Source organism: Lathamus discolor, chromosome Z (assembly GCF_037157495.1).
Source record: "Lathamus discolor isolate bLatDis1 chromosome Z, bLatDis1.hap1, whole genome shotgun sequence".
Lineage (NCBI taxonomy): Eukaryota > Metazoa > Chordata > Aves > Psittaciformes > Psittacidae > Lathamus > Lathamus discolor.
In genome coordinates this window covers 39,038,255-39,064,217 of record NC_088909.1, presented here as the reverse complement: position 1 = coordinate 39,064,217, position 25,963 = coordinate 39,038,255, and the positions used below count along the sequence as shown (strand labels likewise).

The 25,963-nt window shown below is 35.6% G+C and overlaps 1 protein-coding gene across 1 annotated transcript in view; it reads left to right on the top strand.

Annotated features, from left to right (window-relative positions):
* FBXL17 (F-box and leucine rich repeat protein 17) overlaps window positions 1–25,408 on the top strand; it is a 310,790-nt gene extending 285,382 nt beyond the window's left edge. The window contains exons 8-9 of the mRNA XM_065662668.1: window positions 8,776–8,918; window positions 23,496–25,408. Coding sequence (XP_065518740.1) covers window positions 8,776–8,918; window positions 23,496–23,633 — 281 coding nt within the window. The 3' untranslated portion in view covers window positions 23,634–25,408. The remainder of the gene's footprint in view (window positions 1–8,775; window positions 8,919–23,495) is intronic.
* The last annotated feature ends 555 nt before the right edge of the window (window positions 25,409–25,963 follow it).

Genomic DNA, 25,963 nt, shown 5'->3' with positions numbered 1-25,963 from the left:
TAAAATAAAATACTTTTCCTGCATAAAAGCAGTCTGCCATCTTTCCTCTCACAGGCCTTCATTTTTTTCAGTTCCTTGGGATTTTTCTTGCCTCCAGAGATCTTTTTTTTTTTTTGAGTCTTTTTAGGTAACCAATACTTTAAATAATGAGATTTTGTTTTCAAAAAGGAAAACAGAAAAACTTTGTTTTACAATGTATATTTTACCTCTTTCAGATTTTTAGTCAGAATTACTGTAGCAACTTGAGTAGTTTGCCACTCTTCTTCTAAATAAAGGTCAAAATATTCATCCAGAGAGAAGGGATTTAGCCAGATTTCCTAAACTCTTCAAGAAAACAGGTTTGCTCAAGGGATACAGTCTGTATCCTTTTCATTTCCTTGAGGCATCTTATTAGATTGGTTTCCCAGTGTGGTCATGCCCCTGTATCTTTCTGCATTTTGTTGCAGTCCCATACTTCATTCTCAAGAAATGTTGTCATAGCCACTTATGCACAAAGGTATAACAATAAACTTATCACTGGAGACCTCAAGCAGCCTGAGGCAGGTGAAGACAATAGAAAAAAACAAAATACACTGTGTTAAAATTCAGGCTTGATATCCAGAGAGATGATACTATATTCCATCAGGAAAATTTTTCAGGCTAAGCAACTTCTTTTTTAACCTTCTTTAGGATTTACAAAAGCATGTCTTTACCTATTTACATACCTTTCTGGTTACTGTGTAAAATACCACTAGTAGAAAATATTAAAAAACATAACACTGACCAATCTCCCTTTTGCATCACTGCCATACCATGGGGGAAAAGGACTTAATTGCTTCCATTTACCTATTTCATGTATGTACATAGTGCCAGGGAAACTCGTTAGGGAATTAAAATTGACATGTGTTTATCAGAACGGTTATGTATTTACTTACGTTTCAAGGGTACTATTTATATAGTTAAAACCAGGAAACCATTTAAGTGCTTGATTAGAAATGAGATTAGTTGAGTTCCCTGGTATAAAGCCAGTTTTTATATAAATTCCATCTTTCTTGCTCTGCTATTTCATTGTGGCACTGAAATGTAGCTGTTATGTCATGATTATAAAAAACCAATATGCGTCTTTTTACCATCAGCTGAACATACAAAAGCCTGAGTGGAATTAGACTTTTGCCTAGGAAACCAGCATAGAAATTTTGGAGTGATAATACCTATAGTAGCAGATGAACTACAGTGTGGGGTGCATAATTTATATCAGTATATGATGAACAAACATTTATTTAGTCATCAAAATACCCTTATAAATTTGAAACAGAAGTAGATGAATTGCATAAAAAGTTACATCATGCAGTGAGTTTTATACAAATGTTTTTCATTTAAGGCGGAAGCAGTGTCAGTTGTGAGCTATGATTCCTCTGCTGGATGAGCAAAGTAGCAGAGAACTCAAGACAGTGATTTCTTCAACCACTGTCTGTAGCTGCAGCAGCGAAACATTTTTTGACACATAGAAACGGGATGAGGCGTATATTGTGTCTCTGCAAGTAACAGATTAGCAAAATTGCAAGGCCTTATGTAATTTGCATAGCAGATAACCGTCAGCCTCATCAAGATGGGAGGTAAATGCACATCCTATCTGTTAGTATCATGCAGGAAAAATTATTAAGCTTTTGCTTATGGCACCAAGATTTGCTCTGAAGAAACAAATTCTGTTGCCCTAATTCAGGGAAAAACACTTAAGTCACTTAAAAGTTTTCTGAAAACAAGTTTTTTAGGTGTGCCCTTGAAAAGCTTTTTCTATGGATAAACAATATGTATGCTAACTAAATAGTCAATATTTAATCTGTTGCATATTTTACAGAATATTTAACATATGTAAGTTACTGTTTTAATTTGTAAATATATTAAAATTAGTTGGCAGTATATTGTCCATACTCAACTGTATTTTGCAACTGACAGGTGTTTACGTCTAATTGCGGGCTAATTTATAAATGCTTTTCCACAAATCTCTGGAAGAGGAGTATCATACTAATTTTGGTGACTAGTAAAGGTTCACTGCATTCAAATGTTTATAATTTATCCATATCATTTGCATCTTTCTCTTTTGTTTATAATTCAGTAGAATAATGTAAATAAAAGCAAAAAAACATTTAAATTGGCTTCTTCAGTCTTTCTAGTATAAAATTTTCTTTTTAGTCTCCACAGAGTTTTCTCCACTCCCATTTTAAATATCTCAAGCAGATGAGAATAACTCCATAAGTCCACTAACAAAAGGAGAATATTTCACAGTCCACTAAGATGAACTGTTACAAAATTTTCTTAACATCTGAATATATAGTTTTCTTTGCCAGTTTTATTTTTGTTATATCCGCTGATTGCTATTTTACTCTCATAAATGTCCTCCCAGTTTTGGCGGTTTTTTTGGGTCCTTTAGGCTCTTCAGAAGCTAGTAGATGGCTATCAAAGCCACCTTAATAGCTTTTGGCTGTATAAGATAATGGAAAGTTCTGTAAGAAGACTATTACTTGATAATACTTAGTTGACTGATTGATTTCTACTCTGTGTAAAAGCCTTAGAGAGGTTGGAAATTTTAAATTCTAATTCTTGCACATTTAAATGCTTTTGCTGTTAATGAAAAAAGAACTTAATAAACAAATGCTGGAATGTGTTTTAAATGAATGCATATATATGTGTAATGCCCTGGTGTCAGGGTGATGTCAGTCCTAATCAATTTCTAAAAAAATTTCTGTCCAGTTCTCACCGAGGTTGACCAGATGCAGTGTCTTCTACATAGGCAGTATGTTAGGTGATGACAGGAGAAAAACACCAACACAGTTAAATCTCACAGGGGTTTATTTTCAGTAAAATTAAGGTAGGATTATTGATTAAGGAAATACTCTATTGTATAGTAGGTGCATGTCAGTAAAAAATATGTTCAGCTGGAAGTAATTCTGCATAATACACTAGATTTCCTAGAGTAGATTGGCAAAATTACGCAAAACCTGAAGTATTCATTTCCAGAATTAAAAATACACTAAGAGTGGGCCAAATACTGGTTGTTCATACCAAAGAGATCATAGAATCACAGACTGGTTTGGGTTGGAAAGGATCTTAAAACTCATCAAGTTCGAGCCATCTTCCAGGGACACCTTCCAGGTTGCTTCAAGCCCCATCCACCCTGGCCTTGAACATTGCCAGGGATGAAGCAGCCACAACTCTCTTCAGCAACCTGTTCCAGGGCTTCACCACCCTCACAGTGAAGAATCTCCCGAAACAATCCTGCAAAGTAAATAAGGCAGTCTCATCTCCCCCCAGTTTTTTTAGATGTAAGAGCTGAGTGCCTACCTCAATCAGGTCCAAAGATTGTTTAACCATTACAACTTTCATGTTGCAGAATAGATTTCACAGTTAAACGGAGACCTTTCCTCTCTGACTAGGGCTGTCCTTTCTGCCAGTAGTAACAGATGTATTTTGCTATGACTGTTTAGCTTAATCAGTTTAAAATAAAATGAGGCTAAATTACTATTTGCTTTTAATGGTGGTGCACTAAGGACAAAATTTGTCTTATTTTTCCAACTCCTCCAGCTGGTTGTCTAAAAGATGGTACCTCTGCCTACAAACCTGGTCCTGCATATGTCCTTTCACCTTCTCAGCTACAACAAAGTACCATTACAACAGGAAAACATTTTTGCTTAATATAGCTCAAAGCTGTGGAGTTGATTTTCCAGTTCCTTAGAGTTAGAGACATTACACTTTATCTTCTGCTATGTAGGAGTTGTACACCAGTTGATTCCCATTCCTCCAACATGGTGCTGGAAAAAGAAATAGGAAAACTTGGTTTTGCCAAAATAAATGGGAATGTAAAAAAGGAAAGAAAATAAGTAGATGCATTGTTAAATATTCATGTACAGGGAGGTTCATATATTAAAGCCAGCATCTTTAAACTATGTAGTGGATTCTATTGTACCCACCTCAACTTTCAATGTATTATGTTCTTCTGTTTGGTCACATAGTAGGTTTTTAAGCATGGTTGCCATTAGTGTTGAAACACATTTAGCTGTTCTTCACTGCTGATTGTGCTACATCTTCCCAAGTCTCAGGATCCAAACATAGTTTTTAAGGCTTTTACTGTATGCTTCCTTGTTAAATTACTGTCAAGCTTTCTGAGAGTAGCGATGTATTCTGATTATTGTGGGCAAATGCAGAGAGGAAGAAAAGCTGCTGAGCAATGCAAACATTTTCTTAGCTGAAACTTGTGGTTTGAACTATTTTGCTCATACAAGCAGAAGAACTGTGTGTACTCAAGTCTTCTAAAAGAACTCGAGGATGAAATAGCCAAGCTCCTAACTGCACTATGTAATCCTTCACTTAAAACTGCTTGACTACTGCAGGATTGCCTGTCCAAAGTACTTAAAAAAAAGTTCTAGGGAAGATCAGAAAAATATTAACTGGTAAATCTGATGTCTTGCATAAGGCAAGTTAGTAATGATATGGAATATTTAGTGGAGGATTAGTGAGCACATGAATAAATAAGACATATCCAGGAAGAGCTGACACAGCTTTTGCTAAAGAGGTCATGCTTCACAATCATCAGACAGAGTACTCTGAAGAAGTCAGAAAGAAATATGGAAGACCTTGCTGATACAGCCTGTTGGGATTTCCAGAAGGCATTCGCAAAGGAACTAAGTAGTCATAAAAGGGGAAGTCAAGTTTTAGGTCAGGTTCAAAACAAACAAGCAAAGGTGGTTTTTGAAAGAGAAGATAGCTGATGCAAGGGACTACTTGCTGGAGGACACTGTGGATCCTAAAAGATTTTGTGGGCTACAGGACTAATTACATGAACTTACAGAATCAGAGAGGCATGAAAACTGATTCAGAAAGTCCCTGACTGATTTTTTTTATGTGTGAGGAAGATGATGTGGGAAAGCATTGTTATATTCTCACCTGTCCTCCTGGCCTATATCTTCCACTGTTGGGTCCTGATAGAAGCTAAATAGTGTATCTTTTCTCTGACCAAGAGTGTTCTTTTGAGGGTGCAGTTGCAGACACTGAATTTTTCTGGACATATAGTCATTGGTGCTTTAAAATGGCATACCCTCTATGTGTCTGGTAAATGAACTTTTGCAATATATGACAGCAGTGTAACATTATACACTCTTCTCAGAATATTTGGTTTTCCAGAAGTCTACTAATCTGAGGACATAGAGTTGCAAAGTACAAAATAATTATGTTATTTTCTACTAGCCTATGCCAGAATGTTTTATGTCTTCAGGCATCTATAATGCAGTAATTGCACACAGTAAGTGCAGGTTTGTAGTGTAATTTGTAATTAAATTAGAAAATGCTGTCAATTGTTCTTATGTATTAGAGAATACCCAGCTATTTAATACTGCTAAACAGAAAATCAAGTATGTGCATATATGGCATTCAAGGCCAGGCTGAATGAAGCCTTGTGTGGAATGGTTTAGTGTGAGGTGTCCCTGCCCATGGCAGGGGGTTGGAACTAGATGATCTTGAGGTCCTTTCCAACCCTAACTATTCTATGATTCTATGATATGGGCGTATGACGCCTGGGGGCTCTGTAGGAGTGCTTAGGGTCGAGACAATGGCAAGGAATGCTGCAAGGGAAAGGCCAGCCAGACAAAAATACGATCCATTCAGCAGTCCCTAATCTGAAGTATACCCCTGGAGAAGAGAAGGCTGCGTGGAGACCTCATAGCAGCCTTCCAGTAGCTGAAGGGAGCCTATAGGGATGCAGGGGAGGGACACTTCATTAGGGACTGTAGTGACAGGACAAGGGTTAACGGGTTAAAACAGGGGAAGTTTAGACTGGATATAAGGAGGAAATTCTTTCCTGTTAGGGTGGTGAGGCGCTGGAATGGGTTGCCCAGGGAGATTGTGAATGCTCTGTCCCTGGCAGTTTTCAAGGCCAGTCTGGATGAAGCCTTGGGTGGGATGGTTTAGTGTGAGGTATCCCTGCCCATGGCAGGGGGCTTGGAACTAGATGATCTTAAGGTCCTTTCCAACCTTAACTATTCTATGATTCTATATACCTGATGCACAGATTAGACACTCAGATTAATTAAAGCATGAAATTTCATTCAGTTATTTGCATATACTTAAAGTGGAACACAGGTGAAGGAAACAGATGAACAGTTGTCTGAAAATCAGTTGGAAACTTCTGAACTGCAAAATGTATTCACTTAGAAAACCCTGCTCCCCAAGTGTCACAGTTGAAATTCTTTTATTTCCATACCATTTTTTATGTATCATATTGATACATAACATCAACATCATGGGGAGTTTTTTAGTACACTTTGTATTATTCTTGTAAGTATTGTTACTTTTCCAAAGCACATTTTTTGTCTCATGATATTTTTAAAGTTGTGTTCTGGCTTTCCTGATAATTGACAGAATGCATTCCAAAAATCATACATATATATAGTTTGATTTATGAAAACTGACTTAGTTTTCCAAATCACTTTTTCATTCTTTTAATACTTTGAAGAAGTAACACCAATAATAATTGGCTGGCTAAAGTACAGATGTTCAGAAGACAGGCAGTGAAGGCCAGTTTTGCAAAGAGCCTTCATAATCTGTTATAATTATTTTGTAGTTATTTCAATAATTACTAAGTCCCTTTTCTATTATGTAAAAAGTAAAAATATTTGTATCGTTGTATAAAAAAAAAAAACATGAAACTTAGCTGGGTTTTAACTACAGTCCTATGGTAGAATTAAATGCTTTACCCCAACCCCCCACCCCCAAATGCCAGAATACAGAGAAAGGTATTGAACAATGAATTAACATGTTTTAAATTATGTTTTGTTATATAGTGGTTTTCTTTGAATATTCTGTTTGAAAAAGCTGTATAAGACAAGATCTTTTATTCATCCAGTTTGTTTGGTATGTACATGTGAGGATGCCTGCATGAAATTTCATGCTTTAAGGCTTCTTTTTGCCACATTCAGGGCAGCTCCTTGGACTAATGGTGAGCAGGTTATACTTTAGTCTGAGGCATTCTGCACACGTATAACAGCCTTTTTTAGTCTTCAACAGCATCATCCCCAGCTTTCTCTCTAATCTGTCTTGTGACAGAACTCCCCAAAATTATATCTCTAATTTCCTTTGATGCTTGTACTAAAAAGAATTTTTCACCAGTGTGATTTCTTGATCTTTTATGTCACTCCCATAAAAATATTTGAAATTTTGTTTCACCAATAATATTCTAATGTATTGGCAGCCATTAAATATGCCTGCACTAATTCACATCTATAACATTTTGTATGGAGTTACAATAATTTATTATTGCTATAGCTTTTGTTATTGTTAAATATATGCAGAAAGCTTCTGTCTCTCTTTCTAAAATTGTAATTAAAGTGATATTTTAAAAGCACATTATGAAAAAAGTTACAAGTTTATGTTCTGCAATTCATATATCTGTGTATTTGCAAAATTCAGACTTGTTTTCAAGGGATGTACTGGGAGAAAGCATAAAGTTGGTATTGTCCTACAAAAATCAATGAAGCCATGATGCTACTATGTAGATGATTGTATCATAAGTTCATTATGTCAGTTACAAAATTCAATTATCATTGTCCTTTTTGGTGAACTGCTGCAAGAAAAAAAAAAAAAAAAAGTGCTACTTCACCTTCCACAGATTCTGAGAATGTATTTGGCCTCTTTTGGCCAGTTTTGTTTGCAGATCAAATCCACCTAAATATTTATAAATTATCAAATTATTCTTACTGCTGGCTACCATCAGTGCAGGTCTTTGCAGAACCACTGCAAGGCCAGGTGAGTTATTCCTCTCTGCTTCTAGATCTCACTTACACCCTGATTATCTGAGGTTGCCATCTGGCTTATCAGGAGCTGTGAGGTCTTCATACCTGCTTTTTCTTTTTTTTTTTCTTTTTCTGACAGAACGTTCTGTAGCAGGAGCAGAACTGGCCCACAGCTGCTGAAAAATCAACCGTTTAAAGATACTTACATTCTTTGGTCTGAGTCACTCATCTTTTCAGCAACTACCTTATAACTAGAGTTGAAACTGTAAACATACTTCACTCTATGCAGATGACTGACTTCTGCATCATAACCTCAAACTTTTTCTTAAGCTGCTATTAACAAATTTCTATTAACAAATTCTGACTTGTTTTTGAGCCTATATTTTCTGAAAGGGCTCTAATTCATGGTGACAAGGGTGCTAGTGGTTTGTATCTTTTCTGCCATTCCAGACTAGCCGTCTCATGTCAAAGCCATCCTAACCTGTTCAGGTGTTTTGTGGTTTCTTCTGCCTACCATTTTTCAGTCCTTTCAGAACGTCCAGATCCTTTTTCATTTCCTTTTGTAAAGGTTCAAGATTTTTTTTAGTTCCTCCTAGACTTTTTTGTTATTATTATTATTTTTATTGGAAAACACTGAGGAAAATGTTAAAGGGAGACATACTGTTGTTATTACATCATCAATATGAACAATGGGAAACAAATGCCATTTTTGAATATGGTTATAAAATGCGTGACATAAGATACCTGTAGGGCTTTCTAAAACCATGTGTTTTATTGACACAGAATATGTCCTGTTATTCTCTGTGCTGTCTTTGCAGTACTATTTTGCTGAAAAAAAAAAAAATCAGCAAAACTTTGAAGAGACAGCTATTGCCTCATTACAAATGCAAGATCTTTTACAAGGTACATGACAACTGCTTCTCAAACTTTAATTTAAACATAGTTTAATGTATACACAGAACTGAGCCTGCCATCTTCACGAGTTACATAGTTCATGCCTTTAATATCTTTACAGCTCTGATAGCCATTGGACGATACAGCATGACAATAGAGACAGTGGATGTTGGATGGTGCAAAGAAATCACAGACCATGGAGCCACCCAAATTGCACAAAGCAGCAAGTCTCTCAGATATTTAGGGCTGATGAGATGCGATCAGGTAAAGAATATATGAATTTTATGGTGCCTGTTTCTGAGTGGTGTGTGAGTGCTCATGTGTGAGTGTATCAGGAAGGGAGAGAGATGGGAAGATTTGTTTTTCTGTACAAACAGGTTCATATTCACTACTGTGATAACTCTTTCAGTGTACTGTGTTCGCATATTTAGCTAAAAAAGTATCTAGAGAACTAAAAAGAGTGTGTTAAATTTTTGCTGACACAGATTTTCAAAATACACCTACAAGCTACACCCACAGCCTGAGGTGATCACAAAAGTTTTATGTAAAATCTGCCCCCTGAGGGTTTTGAATATTTTTAGCTAAAAGTGATTGGTATGTCATGTCATTACTATGATAGACTACTTTGTTTTTTAAAAAGAAATACAAAGAACGAAAGAATTAAAAAAACAACTTCAGTGTTACTTCCAGTGTGATTTTCTATACATCTGTGGTCTTGCTCATATATAATGGTTTGTGAAAGGACAAGGATTTGGATAAAACCATAATTCCGAATAAGAAAAAAATATTTTTAATACATAGCTTTCTTACTTGGCATATATTAAAAGTGTCTCTAACTTTTAACACTTTATCATTAGAACAAAAGACAATAAGGCAGTGATGCTCCACCTCATACTGTATATAGCCTTCAGGAGTCTTATCTCTGTTGAGAGAGATCAGAAGTCCTGAGAACATGGCAGAAATAGCTAAAAGTCACTAGGTTCAGTGTCTCTGATCTCAGATCTTAAAATATACATGCAGGGATTGTTCCTTTTCCAGACATCATGGACAAAATGTCCACCTTGTGGTACCCATCAATAAGCGCATCTCGGAGGCTTGTGAATTTCTAATACAAGCTGTGGAAGCACAGTTTTTTAGCCTGAGAAGCTTCGTGCTCAAAACCATTACCTTGCATCCCTTGCAGTGCTTTCTAGAAGACAGTTACAAAACCCCAGTATTTCAACTAGTAAAGAACAGTAATTTCCAGGTCACTTGTAAAGTTAGAGGTATAATTTTGCAAACCCAGTCTTAGACGGTTTCCAGTTTGAGGAGAGGTTGAGCACTTTAGAAGAATTGCTCTGTCTGTTAAAGCTCACTCCACTTAATCTCCTAAACATTAGTGTTTTATAAGAGCCAATAGACAAAAAGAGTGTGAGAGTCTCTTTGATGGATTGTGCTAAGATTATGTACTCAGAGAATGTTCAAAGGGTTACTTGACCTTGGGAATTAGAGCTGACCCTGAATCAGCTGATTAATTTTACACGTATATTTATTTTGTGGATTTAGCTAACATAGAACAGTCAACAAGGATCTAAGTGCAATAATTTTATCCTGTCTTCAGCTGCTACAGAAAATCAATGATCTTGATGCTGAAAACAAGTTTTACTACCTCATCAAACTATGTGTATGTACTACAGTCTGTATTTCTGTCATTGCTGGTTAATGCTTTCCTAGTTCATTACAAAGGATTACACACTATCTCTTGTGTTATGAAAGTCAATTGGCAAAAGAAAAAAAAAAAAAAAGTAAAAGCCTTTTTTGAGAAAGTCAACTGCTGAAAGGAAAAAAAAAAAGATTTTTGGAGAAAGCTACAAGAAAGATAGAAAAGCAATGTTAGCTGTGTGTCTGCAAGTGTGTGTGTGTGTGGTGTGCATGCATGTGTGCATGCCTGTATAGGAATATTCAAAGTATGGTAAGCTAAAAACTTGTTAAGAAATGAGTAAATGCTGTTACAGCAAATGCATTAGTAGGAAGACTACTTCTGGGAATTATTTTCTTGCTTGCACAAAGCCTAGATGGGAAACAGCTCCACAGACACAATGAAGTAAGTATACTTAACTTGAGAATTTTTGGCAGCAAGAAGATGCCGGCTCCCTTTTTCCACTGCAAATGAACAAGAGAAATAACTGAACAAAATCATGTCTTCAACTGTCTTTCCCCGATATCATTCAGAACTAATTTTCTCCAGTGATTGCTCTATTAAATTAAAAATGTCAGTGTCCAGCACATCATTAAAGAGAATTCTTGGGTGGTGCAGAAGGGTTTATTTACATGCCCTGTTGATTTAAATTCTTGTCTTTGGGCTATTGTGAGCTTGCAGTGAAGAGAAAGTTAGAAGATTTGCCCCGTCTAACCAGCCTTCATTTTCTAAGATGTGCTGACTGTTATGCTAGTACCAGATAGCATTTATGCCTTTCTAGGAATTCCCAGGCATTGGAAGGGAAGTACTTAAACACAGTTCCATAAGCAACATATGTAAGTCAACTTCAAATGGTTACCACTAAAGTATGCTTTATGACCCAGGCTCTTTGGAATTTCTTTGATATGCAGTTGACACAAATTAGAGGCGTCAAGGGTCCTCCCAAGAAAGATCAGAGAGGCTGCAAGCCTCGGTACAGGCAGTCTCTGTTTTATGCCATTGATTATCTGAATGCCTCCAGGCAATGTGCTTCAGTAGATGCAGAGCATTATTGATCCACACCATGAAAATAACCAAATTATTCATTTTTCATGAAATTGCTGTTGCCATGACCTTTCTTTTTATCATGTTTCCTACCATCAAACATGCACACCAAAGGAGCAATATGGTCTTTTCCTCAAAATAAATGTCATTATGTCGAGAAGTCTCAAAATGCTGACTGTTCCATGAGATCATCATAATGAGGACACATATTTAAGTTGCAAGTTTTCTAATAAGCATTTTAACACTATTTTTTCAACATTCAAGTGTTGCTAAGTAGCAGTGTAATCCCTATTTGCAAAGCATATATAGAAGAAAGATTATTAAATGCTGTAAGTCATTTAGAACTATTCGTAGTCAAATTCTGGTTCAGAAAACATGTTTATGCTTAGATACACAAAATCTAAATATTCTTTTCAATATAAAAGTGTTAGAAGCAGAGTTACTGAGCAAATGTCTTTTTTTTTTTTCTTTTTCTAATTTTCACTGGCACCTCCATGACTTAGGCAAATTTGTCTTTCCCTGAGCTATACAGCAGTGGTGCCTAAGGCCCGGAGATTGTTCTGAAAGAACTGGTACTACTGGAAAGGTGCAAGGCCAGGGGGCAAATGGGCTTAAGTGCTGATATAGCGGCTGGTCTGCCAAAGTGCAGCACCTTGTCCAGGAAAATCACACTCAGCAAGGCTCATGACATACTGTCTTATAGATGTGGTAGTATAACCTATTGCTTCCATTTCCATGAGCAGCTCAGGAAAGCTTGATCTCTGCAGGGCTGTACACTGGAAACACATACCACTAATTTTCTCTGTCAGATAGGCTTCCGAGAGACTTATCCAGACCTCCAAAATTTTTTAGGGGTTCATAAAGTAGACCCTAAATATCTTTAAATGCCTATATTTTGGACAATAAAATTCCTCAGTTGCCTGCATACAAACACCAACATGTACTCGAAAGCAGCTAGGACACTTCTCCCTTCTGAACACTGTCACAGTACAGGGTGCCTAATCTAAGTCTGCAGATATTACTTTGACGCTGAAAATAAGTTTTACTACCTCATCAGTTAAACTATATGTATGTACTATGGTCTGTATTTCTCTCATTGCTGGTTAATGCTTTCCTGTTTCATGTGTTTTCCTAGTGCATGTGTTTGTGAGGGCCTGCACAGGCTCTTGGGGCTGCACAAGTTATCTGTTTTATAAAAAGGAAACATTGTCATTCTGAGTCTCCATTTCTTTTGAAAGCAGTAAGAGATAATATCAGTAGTTATTTAAGGCCTAAGCAGAACATTTTAGAGGTTTGTAATTGGAAAAGGCTTAAAGGACATAGTATTTCTGTTTTGCATTCTAGTGTTACCGCCTACATTTGTGCCAGGCTTCATTCCCTTGTTTTGCCTCTTCCTGATGCCTCTGGAAGCACAGCAAAACCACAAACTCACAGTTTCTATGCAGAGAGGAGAGCTGTGCTGTTGTGGGCTGCCGCCCAGAGTTGTGTTTTGGGACATGACATAGGGGTCTGGCAACCCATAGCTGGTTTCTGTACTGCAGGGTACACTGAAGCTCTGATGCATCCCTCAGTTAGTACCAAGAAGGGCACAAAGTTGTTTCCAGAACGAGGGATTACATTCAGTTCACCTCAGTTTAGTCCCCACAGCAAAAAGAGAATATGACTGTGTGTTCTTCGAACCAAATTTCTAAATATTTTATATTTCATATTTCCAAAAGAAATCAAAGGAAAAGGGCAATCTTCTATGTGCTGGAAAAGGGCAATCTTCTCTTATTGGTAGAGCTCATTGTAAAGATGTCTTTGTAGCAGTTCTTTATTGTGTTTTCACAGTAACCTAAACAGCTTCAAATAATGGCAGTTTAAAATCTTCACCTTTGTGGAAAATGGCTGGGTATCACATGGGAGATAGTGGCTAAAAACTCGATGTTTTTCTGGCTAGTAGCATGGCTGGTTGAACAATGTGTCAAAATAATCCTCCTGCAGCTTTTCTAATACAGATTTTCATACTTCAAGATACTTTCCTGTAGCTGTGGTGCTATTTGCAATGATTATCAGCAGTGCTACCACATAAATGCAGGAGACAGTTCTTGGGAAAATATGCAGGAAAATGACACTGAAAAACAAAGGCCGCAAAATTCCAACATTCACAGCTATGTGTGAATGAAATGAAGTGAGTCTGACAAAATTGGGTATGAAAAGATACACAGTTTCAGTTAATAAATCAAGGCCTTTACTCCTTGATTTTTTCTTGATTTTTTTTTTTTGTTTGTTTGGTTGGTTGGTTGGTTTTTTTTTAGAATAGCAGGTTGCTTTTCATGAAAATACTTCTGAAAGCTGGTAGCTTGTTCCAGATTACTTTCTTGGATGAATTGAGCATGTATTTCCTATTAACAGTATTACTGAGAAGTTTGAGCACAGAAATTGATGATCAGTACAACTGACAAAAAGACAAACACTTTTATATTACCGCAGAGAGTAAGGAAGATAGATGACCCCAAAAAATAAAAATGGTCTGTGAAGAAATCAGTTGCATCTTAAGTAAGATTAAGAGTTTTAGAAAATCAGATTTTAAATATAATTTATTACTTTATTCTTCTATAAAATCTGGTTTAGAAATATGTGGATATATATAAATATATGTACATACCCTATGCAAATTGCAAATCATTAGCCTAACTGGGATGCAGCTCCAGTTGTATATGAGGAAATGCCAGCTTGTGAAAAAACTTAATCTGAGGGCAAAAAGAGTTTTCATTTTCTTTAAATATAAAAATTGTATATAATATATGTAGAATACAGAAATATAAAATATATAAAATATATTTAGATATAAATATTTATATGTGTGTATATATACATATCATCTATTTATTGGTAATCATGACTGGAAATGTTTTTACCCTTCATCCACGGAACTACCTTTATCCACGGAACTTTTGATTTGCCTAGATAGTAACTGAAGTCAAGCAAGTGAAAATGAGATCTTCAGTTCTAGAGATACATCTTTAAATTTCAAATATGTCTTTGAGCTAAACTGTTCTTAATCAACAGTACAACAAGAGTACAGAACCATGGTTTGTTTTAATATAATTACCATAGCAATTTGCCTTCCACCTTCAGACAATACTATCAGTAGCCTGATTTAAAAACAAAAAAAAACCCCAAAAAAACTGACAAATTGGTATCATTTCTTCTTTTGTATTTTAAGGGGTTCTTTTTGAAATTTGAAGTTATGGGTTTGTGATACTGAAGAAAACTGAAAATACCCAATCCTTCCCTTTAAGAAAAATTCTATAGCACTTATTTTCCCTTAAATTACTATAATTTATTCAAGTTACGTTGCTGCATATTGAAAAGGATAGGCTGTGTTTTTTTACGTTTTACATGTATAAAGTAGGAGCTGTGATCAATATGTCTCCCTATGAATAATGAAGATTTTAGCTTTATAAAATCTGTGAATCCCACTAGAAGGAAACTACAGTTAGCCTTGCTAACCCACAGCAAAAGAAAAAACAGCATTTATTTCACTTTGGTTTTCAATACAACAATTTTAAAATACAGAACAATACTTTTTTTTTCCCGCTAGCTAACTAGGATGACAAATCCATTATCTGTGTGAATGAAAGCATCTGCTAAAGTATAAAAAAAGATTCTTTATATAAATTGAACTTTTTATACTTCTAGTTAAACTGTTTCTGTACCAAAAGATTTTTATCTTCCAGGCTGAAGGAGCAGATTTGTTCAGTAGCAAATCCATGGCAGTAGGCTGTACTGAGTTAATGAGCCTGTCCTGGTTTTTAAAAAGCGCCTACATGACCATGTCATACTGTAAGGGAAAGATGGGCCTTCAGGTAATGATCAATGGTCCAAAATTAGGATAAGGCAACTATTAAGGAAAAATGCAATGTGAAGTAGTCAGCATGATAAAAAAAAAACCCAGAGAGAAGATTTGTTTAGAAGCATTGTCCTCTCCTTGCTCTAGTCATTTTTTGCCAGCTTGTAAATTTTGAGAATAATTTGTTAGTTTTACACACTGTCATTTTGACATGTATTACTTATTGTTAATGTAGCAGAATAGGAAGGAAAATATTCAGTGCTATTAATTCAACTGGCAGAAAGAAATCTGAAAGAATATCACTATATAGTCATTTCACTGCATATGGGTCTTTATTACCTACAGTTTTTATAAGTAAGAACAAAGCAACAGTCAGAGTTTCATGATAATTTGAAATGCTTATGATACTGGTATTTTTACTTTGAAATCTTATATAGGTGGGGTCTAGAGGTTCATGTTTGAAATGAATAGAATTAGCAAACTAACCAACCAAACTAAAAGGCTCTTTGGAATGGCTTATCTGATTTAACAGAAAGTAAACCCTCACAATAAGCAATGATAATTGAAAATGGAAACTTCATAGCTTACACAACTTAAATATTAAATACTGTGTTAGCAGTAATGATTAGGAGAGCAAGCCCTGAAATGAGGGTGCTGCTAGAAAACTATGTAGATTCATCAGACACCTGAAATGGATTATTTTGTTAGTTTGCAGTAACACGGTGACTGCAGCAATTGTGCAGGGACTGGCAGTTTGAGGCAACCTGTGTAAACAACCACAACAATGAATTTCATCCCTCTAGGAATCCGCCTTTCTGCTGAGATTTAAGCAAGAACTGTAAAGGAGCTATACTCCACAAGCAGCCTTGCTGTGTTTTCTGAAATCCTTCCAGAAGGGCTGCCACTGAATATTAGAAAGTCTGTGTGATCTGTTTATTTCACATCACACAGCAGAAAAGATTACTGATACTTGTGTTTACCTCCTCCTTCCCCTTTTCAAATATAAGTGTGAAATTAATTGCTAAGATTTAACACAATTGTTGAATGTCATTATAATCAGAGTATACCTGTCAATTTCATTATTTATGAGTCCACAATACAGTGTTTGTACGTATATGTATGTGGATTGTTTTTTTTCTTTTGTTGTTTTTTTTTTTTTTAACTAATGGCATCCATTAAATCGGAATAAATTCTTTGCTGAAATCATAAGGGACTTTATTTGGACTATAGGATATTGTGCAAATATTGGCAGTGCTGTTATTTTATTAAAGCCTAAACAAAGGTTCTGCCCCTGGGCATGAGGGCAGTCACTGAAACTCTGTGGAATATGTCTGCCTTAGCTGATCAAGTGCACTTCACACAAAACGTTTCCAGAAATCTTTAATTTTGTTATGGCTACAGGCAACTGTTATAATTGGGCCACCTGAGAATATAATTCATTCAACTATTAAAAAAAAAAATTAAAGCGCACTTTTTATAAGACACTGACTTGAAAAAGCAAACTACAACTCAGAGAGAGGAAAGTGTGAATGAAAATTTGTTTCTATGTAACTCCAAGTGTGTATATTTTGGATTTTATTGTTAAAACATTAGGGAAATTGTAACATAAAATGTGTCTGAAATCCATCATTATGGATACACACAATGACTATAGAGTCATTTCTTTGTCCACTAACTATAAATTTGACTTTCATTTAGTACATGTATACTAAGACAGAAATACACGCAAATTGCAGTATCTCTAATACTGCAGTACAACTCCATAAGCACAAGTGTCTATAATGTGGTAAGAAAGCCTTTTTGGAACAAAACAGTTTTCATTTCTTCTGGGCAAAGTTGTGATTCTTTATATGTAGAAGGGTAATGATAATACTTAAATCCTGTTTTACCTCTATTATAAAATGTTATATGTATGGTAGCCCTCAAAATCTTTTGGTGTAAATGTTACTTCTCACATACTAACATCTCGCTAGAATTCTTCGCAAGCACAGATTTATAAAATTAAGCTAGAAGTTCTGTATATGATTAATGCCTTTCTGCACAGATATTGCAGACTAACAGTATTATAACTTGGTATGCTATTTTTTATTGAGTGGCCTCTAAAGTTATATAACTAAAGATACCTACCTGTATTTGTCCTCAGGATTAGAGTGCCCATGATGTCATCACTCTCGAAAGTCAGCTAGCCACATGCCTCCAAGGGTTGGGTTAGAGGTTATGCAAAAATTATTTCAGGAATCCATCCGTGTATGATGTTATAAACAGCTGAGTAGCATAAGCAAGTTTTCCTAAGAAAGAAGTTGTGCACCTTTGCCCTAATCCAGTTTTCAAAGTCTAGATTTTCTGCATGTGAGCCTAGGTTTGGGGGCTTGGGTTTGGTTTGGTTTGGTTTGTTTAGGTTTTTTTATTTGGCTGCTTAGTGGTTTCAGTTATTAACTTGGAATGGAGATAGCTTTCCCTTTTTAATTTTCAAGTGAATTGGATGTTATCCTGAAGCTTTCCCCCACATAAGAAACATTTTAGATTAACAGTGAATACTTCTTCCCTGTGTAGAGCAGCACAAAACTTGCAGTTCAGATCATAACTCTACTCTCCTTTTTCAGGATTGCTCTAAATGACACAACACAGACATTCTAGGTACAATTTAATAGTTTTAGGATCAGAGTTGCATTCAAAGACTACCCTTCATGAGGATTTTTTTAGATCAGTAGGCAGTCTTATAGTTCTTCTTAGAAGTACAGCAAAGGAGTTCTCTCATTTAAACCCAAAGCTTTTTAAAGCTCTTGTGTGTGCCACTTGGTATTCCAATCCAAAAGAAGCTGTCCTGGACATGATATCAACTGAAGACAAGTTAACTAGAAGTAGGAACGTCCTGTATAGGAAAACCTGTTTCTGTTCCATATGTGAATGAAGATACCAGTCTCATTAAAAACAATGTATAGTTTGACTGATGGTTTCAATTGTAAACCCTAATTTATCTTAACAGCATTAGGAAAATTTCATTCCCTTGAATTTAATAAGATCTGTCATAGAATCATAACGGAAGTAAAAGGTAAAGAAAAATAGATCCTGGTCCTTTGGAATCTTTTTCTATCTTTAGAAAATCCTGATTTTAGAATCTAGAAATGACAGAAAACAGTGCTGAAATTATCACTAAAATTCTGTCAAATGACATGACACAAGTAAAACCAAAACCCAAAAAGTTTCTGGTTTGCAGTTTGAATTTTCCATGAGAGCTTGTGGAAGATGACATAAAAGAAATTACTCATGGTGGTCTGTGGCAGATATAAGTGGTGTACCAAACCAGTAAATACTGGTAATCAGACCGGGTGCGTAAGTCCAGCATACTAGATCAAATATCTGAGTGAATATTTTTTTCCTGTAACTTATTAATGGAAACCTGTAGCTTCAGTTTATACTGAACCTGAGAAATCAGCTCATAAGTGCCAGTTAGTTTATTCTGGAGAAAATATTTACAGACTTGGAGGAGTTTTTCAAGCTTTCTGTTATAGATAGGTCATTTTACCTAAAGGACCAAAAGAGTTTTCAACACTGATTCACATTTTTCTCAATATTTTACCCACATTATGTGTATACCTAGCAGAGTGAGAATGAAGTCCTCTGGAGATGCACTCTCAAAACCCTTTTGTGAATGTCCTTCCACCTCAAATGGAGTAGATGGGTATTGATGTTCTTCTCTCCCACATGAATTCATAATTATCACATGAAGAAGTATTCTTTTTCTCTAGTGCCAATAATATTTAAATATGCTCTTCACAATCATATCATCATCAGTGGAAGAAATTAAGGAGGTGCCACCCAGATGATACTTGTTGCAAAGTCAAGTATATTCTCCTGGGAAACAGGCAATATGTGTTCAGATGTCTTTAAGCAAAATTGTGTTAAAGGAGATGATATCACTTGGTCTTGCCAGTTTCTATAACCTAGCTTCTTTCACTTTTCAAATCTTCTTTGGCCTGGAATTAATTTTTATTTCAACAAGAAAAATTAAGTTCAAACCAATCTGTGGTGTTGTTATCTTTTTAGTGTTTGATCACCAGGATTCCCACAAACCTAATACATCAACTCTTAGTGATAAGGAGTGCATTCTTTCATTAAGTGTTAAAATATAATTGAAAGGCTATTCAAATTCAAATGAATGATAATGCATTAGGTCATCTAATGTTTATTTTCAGACAGTAGTCTTCCTTTTGACAACTCAAGATTAATGAAAGTTCTGTGAAAGAAAAATATAACATTTTAAAGCATATTACAATGTGAAGATTTTTAGTTTTTGTTCATTGAACAAGACTGTTCAAGCTCAAAGGGAAAATTGCTCTGTTGTAAAGAATTTATTTTGGGAATGGCATTCAGTACTTTTGTTTTATCACCAGCCAGACTGCATCTTCAGGAGACAGAAGCATGTATTCTAATGGTTAGGCCTACTACTTTTCATCTTAATCCTACCATTAGGGAAACTGATGACAAGGATACTAAGGGAATTTACATAGGTATGACTTATTCATTATCAAAGAACAAAATTCTGATTTCTCTATTTTTCTACCTTTTAGGTAGTACAGTGTTAGTCCAATACTACAGGAAGTTTAGCATACTAAATTTTTACAGTGTTTTAGTGTTTGACCTGAACTTTCTCCTAGTAAAAGAAGGTTTCAAAATATTCTGATAGGGGATCAGTTGTGGCTTAGCTGTTCACATTTGTTTCTCGTCCTGGGATCCATGTAGGTTGTCTCACTGCCAAATAGAATCCTTCCTCTTCTGTTGTGTAATATTACATAGAATTTATTTTGTCCAGCATAATATTTTGCTACTTGCTGTTAGTTCCTTAGGATTAAAATATTTACACTTAAGTAGAAGTTACATTTATTTGATCATTTATCATGAAGACTGGTAGGATAATTTTTCCTCTATCATGAGAGTAAACTCAATTTTTTAAACTCAAACTAATTTGAGTAATGGACTAACCATTAGGATAGATGGTTTGCCACAGAGTTTTTTCATCAGTTTTAAGACTAAAAGATTTCACTCTAACATTACCTCCTGATTATCATGGGCCACGCTATTTTAGTTAAGTTAGCCTTGTAGTAAATACATTAGCTTATATATAGCTAGACTGTAGCTTCTGTAAATATTTTCAGTCCTGACTCAAAGACACCAAGACATGGAGATCATTACCTGTCTTCCTGTGTTTGTACATCATCTTTATAGCAAATTTGCCTTATTTGTTTCCTGTGAGAAAAAAAAAACTGCTTATGATATTGGCACTAAGGCCATAATATCCACGTTAGTCTAACAAATAAAGCCCAAATATTATGTGTCAAATCATAATAGCCTTTATCTACTGGTAATTTTTTCAGATACCTAGCAGATAAGCAGTAAGTTTCCCATTATGAAAGAGCAGAATGAGCGGTTGTGTGTTGTAAGTGTTTTGTTGTGGCTGAGTTAACCATTAAAAGAAGTTGGTGATAGTATGACAAATTCTGACATGGCACTCTGCACCACAAATCTTAAGGTAAAGAGGCTTTTGACTATTTTTGAATAGGCAAAAAGTAGCAAATACTACTACCACAGCGGATTCTTCCCTTCCAAGCAATATTTCTAGGAAGAGTTGCTGACAGTTTGAAAGTATGTACTCAGCTATAAATATAAAATATTTTGGAGGACTTGTGCTATCTCTGATTTCATTTTGATTTATTAAAAGTAACTTCTTGGTTTTCAGCACTGGAAGATGTTACTGTAACATAGCAATTTGCCGAAAGAGTACAATTTGTGCAACGAAGGAAAGTTAAACCAGTTTTCTATCCAAGTCAGTCTCAGCTAGATGAAACTTCCAATGAAGATGGAGTGTTTCTATTATAAAAGTAGAAGAACTGGCTATTAAACCTTACATTTATCTTTGTCATTGGGTGCAATCCCTGTTCAGAAGGATGTGCTCCTTGTTATCTTCTAAGGACAAAAATATTACTAGATACTGTGGTCACTGTGCTTTAAGATATTATTCCCAAGATGGATCTTCATGATGGTAGTAATCATTTTCGTCTAGTTTTTTACTTTTGGCCTTGAATGTAGAACACTGAGGGGTAAAAAAAGGAAACAATTATGTCAGTTGTACATCCTACTGATCTAGGTTTTTCAGCATTTAAATGCAGTGTCATTGAATCATGGAATCATAGAATGGTTTGGGTTGAAAAGGACCTTAAGGTCATGTAGTTCCAACCCCTCTGCCATGGGCAGGGATGATGATTCATTTCAAAATGTGCAGGTGTTCAGCAAAGATTTCAAGGAGAGCTAGCTAAAAGTGATGGTTCTTAGGTTAATCTTTGACTTATCTAATGGTTGAAGAAAGCTATCTACTTCTGTCATATGAACTGCAATCATCTTAAAAATGATTGACAAATTCATCCCCTCACAGTGCTGCAATTGCATAGGTGTTGGGTTTAGCTAGGCTTGTCTGGTTGCATTGCCTGGTCAAGAATAAAGGTGCTACCTCTGATGTCCAAGATTTAGGAGGGACATTCTGGACCCAACAAGCTTGTATGCCTTAATTATTAAACCCACCGTTTCTGCCAACAAAAACCTGCTAGCCTCACACCAAAAGACTCAATTAAGTACTCCTACCAATGACATAAGTGAAGACATGCAGTACTTTTAACCTGAGGAAAAGTTGACCTATATCGGTAATTGGTAAAATAGTAAATTGATCTACCTTCAATATAGAATAGTTTGCATTCTTTTCCCCATGTTAACTCATGTTATTTCTAATGTTTCATTGCAGCCACATTGATAGCTACAGTACAGTGCATGTTCTGTTCAGTAATGTTGATTCATAGAATCACAGTTTGGGTTGGAAGGGATCTTTTAAGGTCATCTATTTCCAGCCCCACTGCAATGAGCAAGGACATTTTCCACTAGATCAGGTTGCTCAGAACCACATCCATCCTGGCCTTGAATGTCTCCAGTCATGGTGCATCCACCACCTCTCTGGGCAACCTGTGCCAGTGTTTCACTACCCTCTTTACAAAGAATTTTTTCCTCACACCTAGCCTGAGCCTCATCTCTTTTAGTTTAAAACCATCACCCCTCATCCTGTTGCAACAGGCCCTGCTAAAAAGTCTTTCCCCATCTTTCTTACAGGCCCCTTTTAAGAACTGAAAGGCCACAATAAGGTCTTCCCAGAGACTCCTCCAGGCTGAACAAACCCCGCTCTCTCATCCTTTCCTCATAGCAGAGGTGCTCCATCCCTCTGATCATTTTCGTGGCCATCCTCTGGACTCTCCAACAGGTCCATGTCTTTCTTGTACTGAGGACTCCATTGCTGCAGTATTGCAGCTGGTGTCTTACGAGAACAGAGGAGCAGAATCACCTCCCTTGACCCACTCCTTTTGATGCAGCCCAAGATACAGTTGGTTTCTGGGCTGTGAGAACACACTGAAGCCAGGTCAGGTTCAGTTTCTTCAACATCCTGAAGTCCCTCTCCGCATGGGTATGCTTAATCCCTTCATCCCTCATCTTGTATTGATACCAGGGGTTGCCCCAACCCAGGTGCAGAGCCTTGTACTTGGCTTTGTTGAACTTCATGTGGTTTGCACGTGCCCATTTCTTAAGCTAGTCCAAGTTACTCCTTAGCATGTGTAAAAATTTACACTTAGTATGTGCCATAAATTAATTAATATATTTAATCAATTTTCATTTTCCAAAGTAAGAAGAGTCTTATACTTCAAACCTATGTCTGCTTGAGTGAGTTTGAATAAATGTTTCTATTTCAATATAGAAATATGTTATTCTGGGCAGCACTTTGTTAAATGGGATGACTTTTCTTTGAATAATTAAGTTTGGGCCAGCATAGTCAAGCATGGAATGAAAATAATTAAATAAATTGTTAAATATTGCTGCAGTTTTCTAAACAAAGCTGTTTTGAAAACAGGGACAATTTGTCTTTCCTGTTTGCTTTCAATCACAAATAATCAAAACAGAATTTACTGGAATGTTATATAAAACTTCTTCCTTTACAGTAAAATTGAGCTGTGGTGGTGCTTGGGTTTGGTTTGGTTTTTTGTTTTGTGTTTTGTTTTTTTTTAATTCCCCAACAGAACATTACATTTTGTGTATTTGTTTTGTGATAAATGCATCCAAACCTATAGTATCAGAAAAGACCCTAATCCTGCAAGTCATTCCAGGAATCCAAGGTTCAATCATTCATTTAGCTTGCACAAGGTTGGTTTTTTATTCAGTTTTTCACATCACAGATCCTTTTTTTCAATTGCAGGTGAATGAAGCCACAGTGGAGCAGCTAGTGCAGCAGTATCCACATATAACTTTCAGTACTGTACTACAGGATTGCAAGAGGACATTGGAACGGGCTTATCAAATGGGCTGGACACCCAATATGTCTACTGCCTCTTAACTTTCTATACCATCACGGCAGTTCCACTCTACTGCATTCAGTAGATCTAATGGGGATTGCAGAGGGTTCACAACCTTTTGTGTGATGCAATATAATCGTGAGTTTACAGAGATTACAATAAAAAGAAAAAGCTGTACACTGACTTTAATGTACTGTAACTAGGTACTAATATTAAAGCAAGACTTTTGAAGTGCATTGTTTTGTTTGCATAAAATATATAAAAGCCTTTGGCAGATTTTCTTGAAGTGAAATTCTACTAGTTCTCTGGATAGTTTGAGTTATAGAAGATCTTAAGCTTGATTTCCTGTTTACTTCGCCTTGGTCATATGCATTTCCTTTGATTTGTGCTAGCGACAGTGCAGTTGATCAACAGAGTCCTGTGTTGCAACTGGGAGCTAAACTTGATGCTTATTATTTACTAAAGCTATACAAGGAGTTTAAAGATGCACAGTAATAAGAAAATCTACATAGATTTGTTATTTTCTTATAAGCATGTTGATAATTAGACAAATCATTACTTTAAACACAAATCTTAGTAAATGATGACAGTGACAGAATGGATATTTAATGGACAATTTTACTTCTTTCTATCACTCAACAGAATTTATACCTTCTTTCATTTTGTGTTGTTTAAAATAACAGACTCTGTAGAGATTTCCAAATGTTTCCACCTCACTATTTTTATGAGTTAACAGTGCTTCACCTAACACTGACAACCAGTTTCCACTTCATAAATTGAAACAGTAATTGAATACACATCAGAAATAAATTATTAGACAATGTTTAAGCATCTGATTGAAAAAATGTTTAAAAAAATAAAATCATTTTTAATTTTAATTTTTTTTTCTCTTCTGACTATGCTGTTATGTTGCTGAATTAGGAAATTCAGATAAATAGGTATAAGCTGTCATATCATGTGCGGTTGTTATTTTACAACAGAGTTTACAGTGCAAAAAGTGCTTATCTCGAGAAGGCCATCTAAATACAAGTCCCATCATGGGTATAATTTTGCAGGATCAGACACTTCATAATACAGTGTATGAAAGAAAATACCCAGAGTAAATACATAAACAGATTAATTTTCTGTGCATTACAGGGAGTTCAATTAGACAAGGGGATAGTGAAAATACAGACATTGCAGTTTCAACTTGAAACTGCATTAACCTTCAGAGTATTACTGTTTGGTTAAGAATGTTTTCAGGTGTGTAACACTGGGTATTTGTTTTTCAAAGGATACAGCATCTTAAGCCGAAGTATGAAATGCTTAAGCTTCAGCTGAGGAATTGCCATTATTTTCAAAATGTTTTGCTAATCCAGAAGGTCTAACACAGCATAATCTAGGAGCTTGTTTAGTATGGCTGTATAACTCTCTGTATAACTGTTTCTTGACTTCCATAGCGTAATTTTCTACAACAGAAACATCAGCTCACAGTAATTCCAATGAGAGTGTTGACTGTTTTGTTAGTCTTTTCAAAATGGGGATGAACTAATTTCTCTGGAAAAAAAAAATATATGCTAAAGTTTTTGCTTTAAGTAAGTGGTAAATGTGAACACGTGTAATGCTAGGCTTTTTATTTACTAAAAAAAAAAATGGCCACAATATTTTCAGAATACAGGCAATGGATTATATTGCAGAAATAGTACAGAATCTCAGTCATTTTATGTCTAATGTCTTTTTATGAGTGCATTAAAACTATTCACACAATTTGTAAGTTTCTATTTTTTCGTGAAACCTTTGATCTTGCAATGGGTTTTAATAAAAGAAGATAAAGATGTGACGACTTCTGTTTATCTGTGCTGCTAGCTGTACTTAGATTATGCTGAAATAAAGACTGAAATCTTCATCCTTGAATATGCAGAACTCATCTAGACAAGGACCTGAACAAACTGATCCAACCTGGCCCTGTCATAAATGTCAGAGTTGGCTAGATGGCCTCCAGAGATCTTTTTCAATCTAAAATACTCTATAACTCAATATATTACAGATGTAGGTGGTCATTTCACTTCTGCCATTACATCACTTGCAGGAGTTTTGTCTCTTACTGGCTATTCATCTCTCTTATTTGGGAGCTGGAAATAGCTGATTTTAAGGTCCTTTCCAGCCCTAACCATTCTGTAATTCTGTGATTTTTTCTGAACATATTAATCATTATAGATCTCAGTGTGGCTAATTAATTTTACATGGATCTTGTAATTTACGTAATTCAGAAGATTATGTGGTATAAGAATTCTAGATAGAGATATGTTCTTCTAACTGCAGTGTTAATTTCCTTATAATAATGTTTCATAAGTAGTTTTATAGGACTTAATGACAGTGTTGCACACTTTTT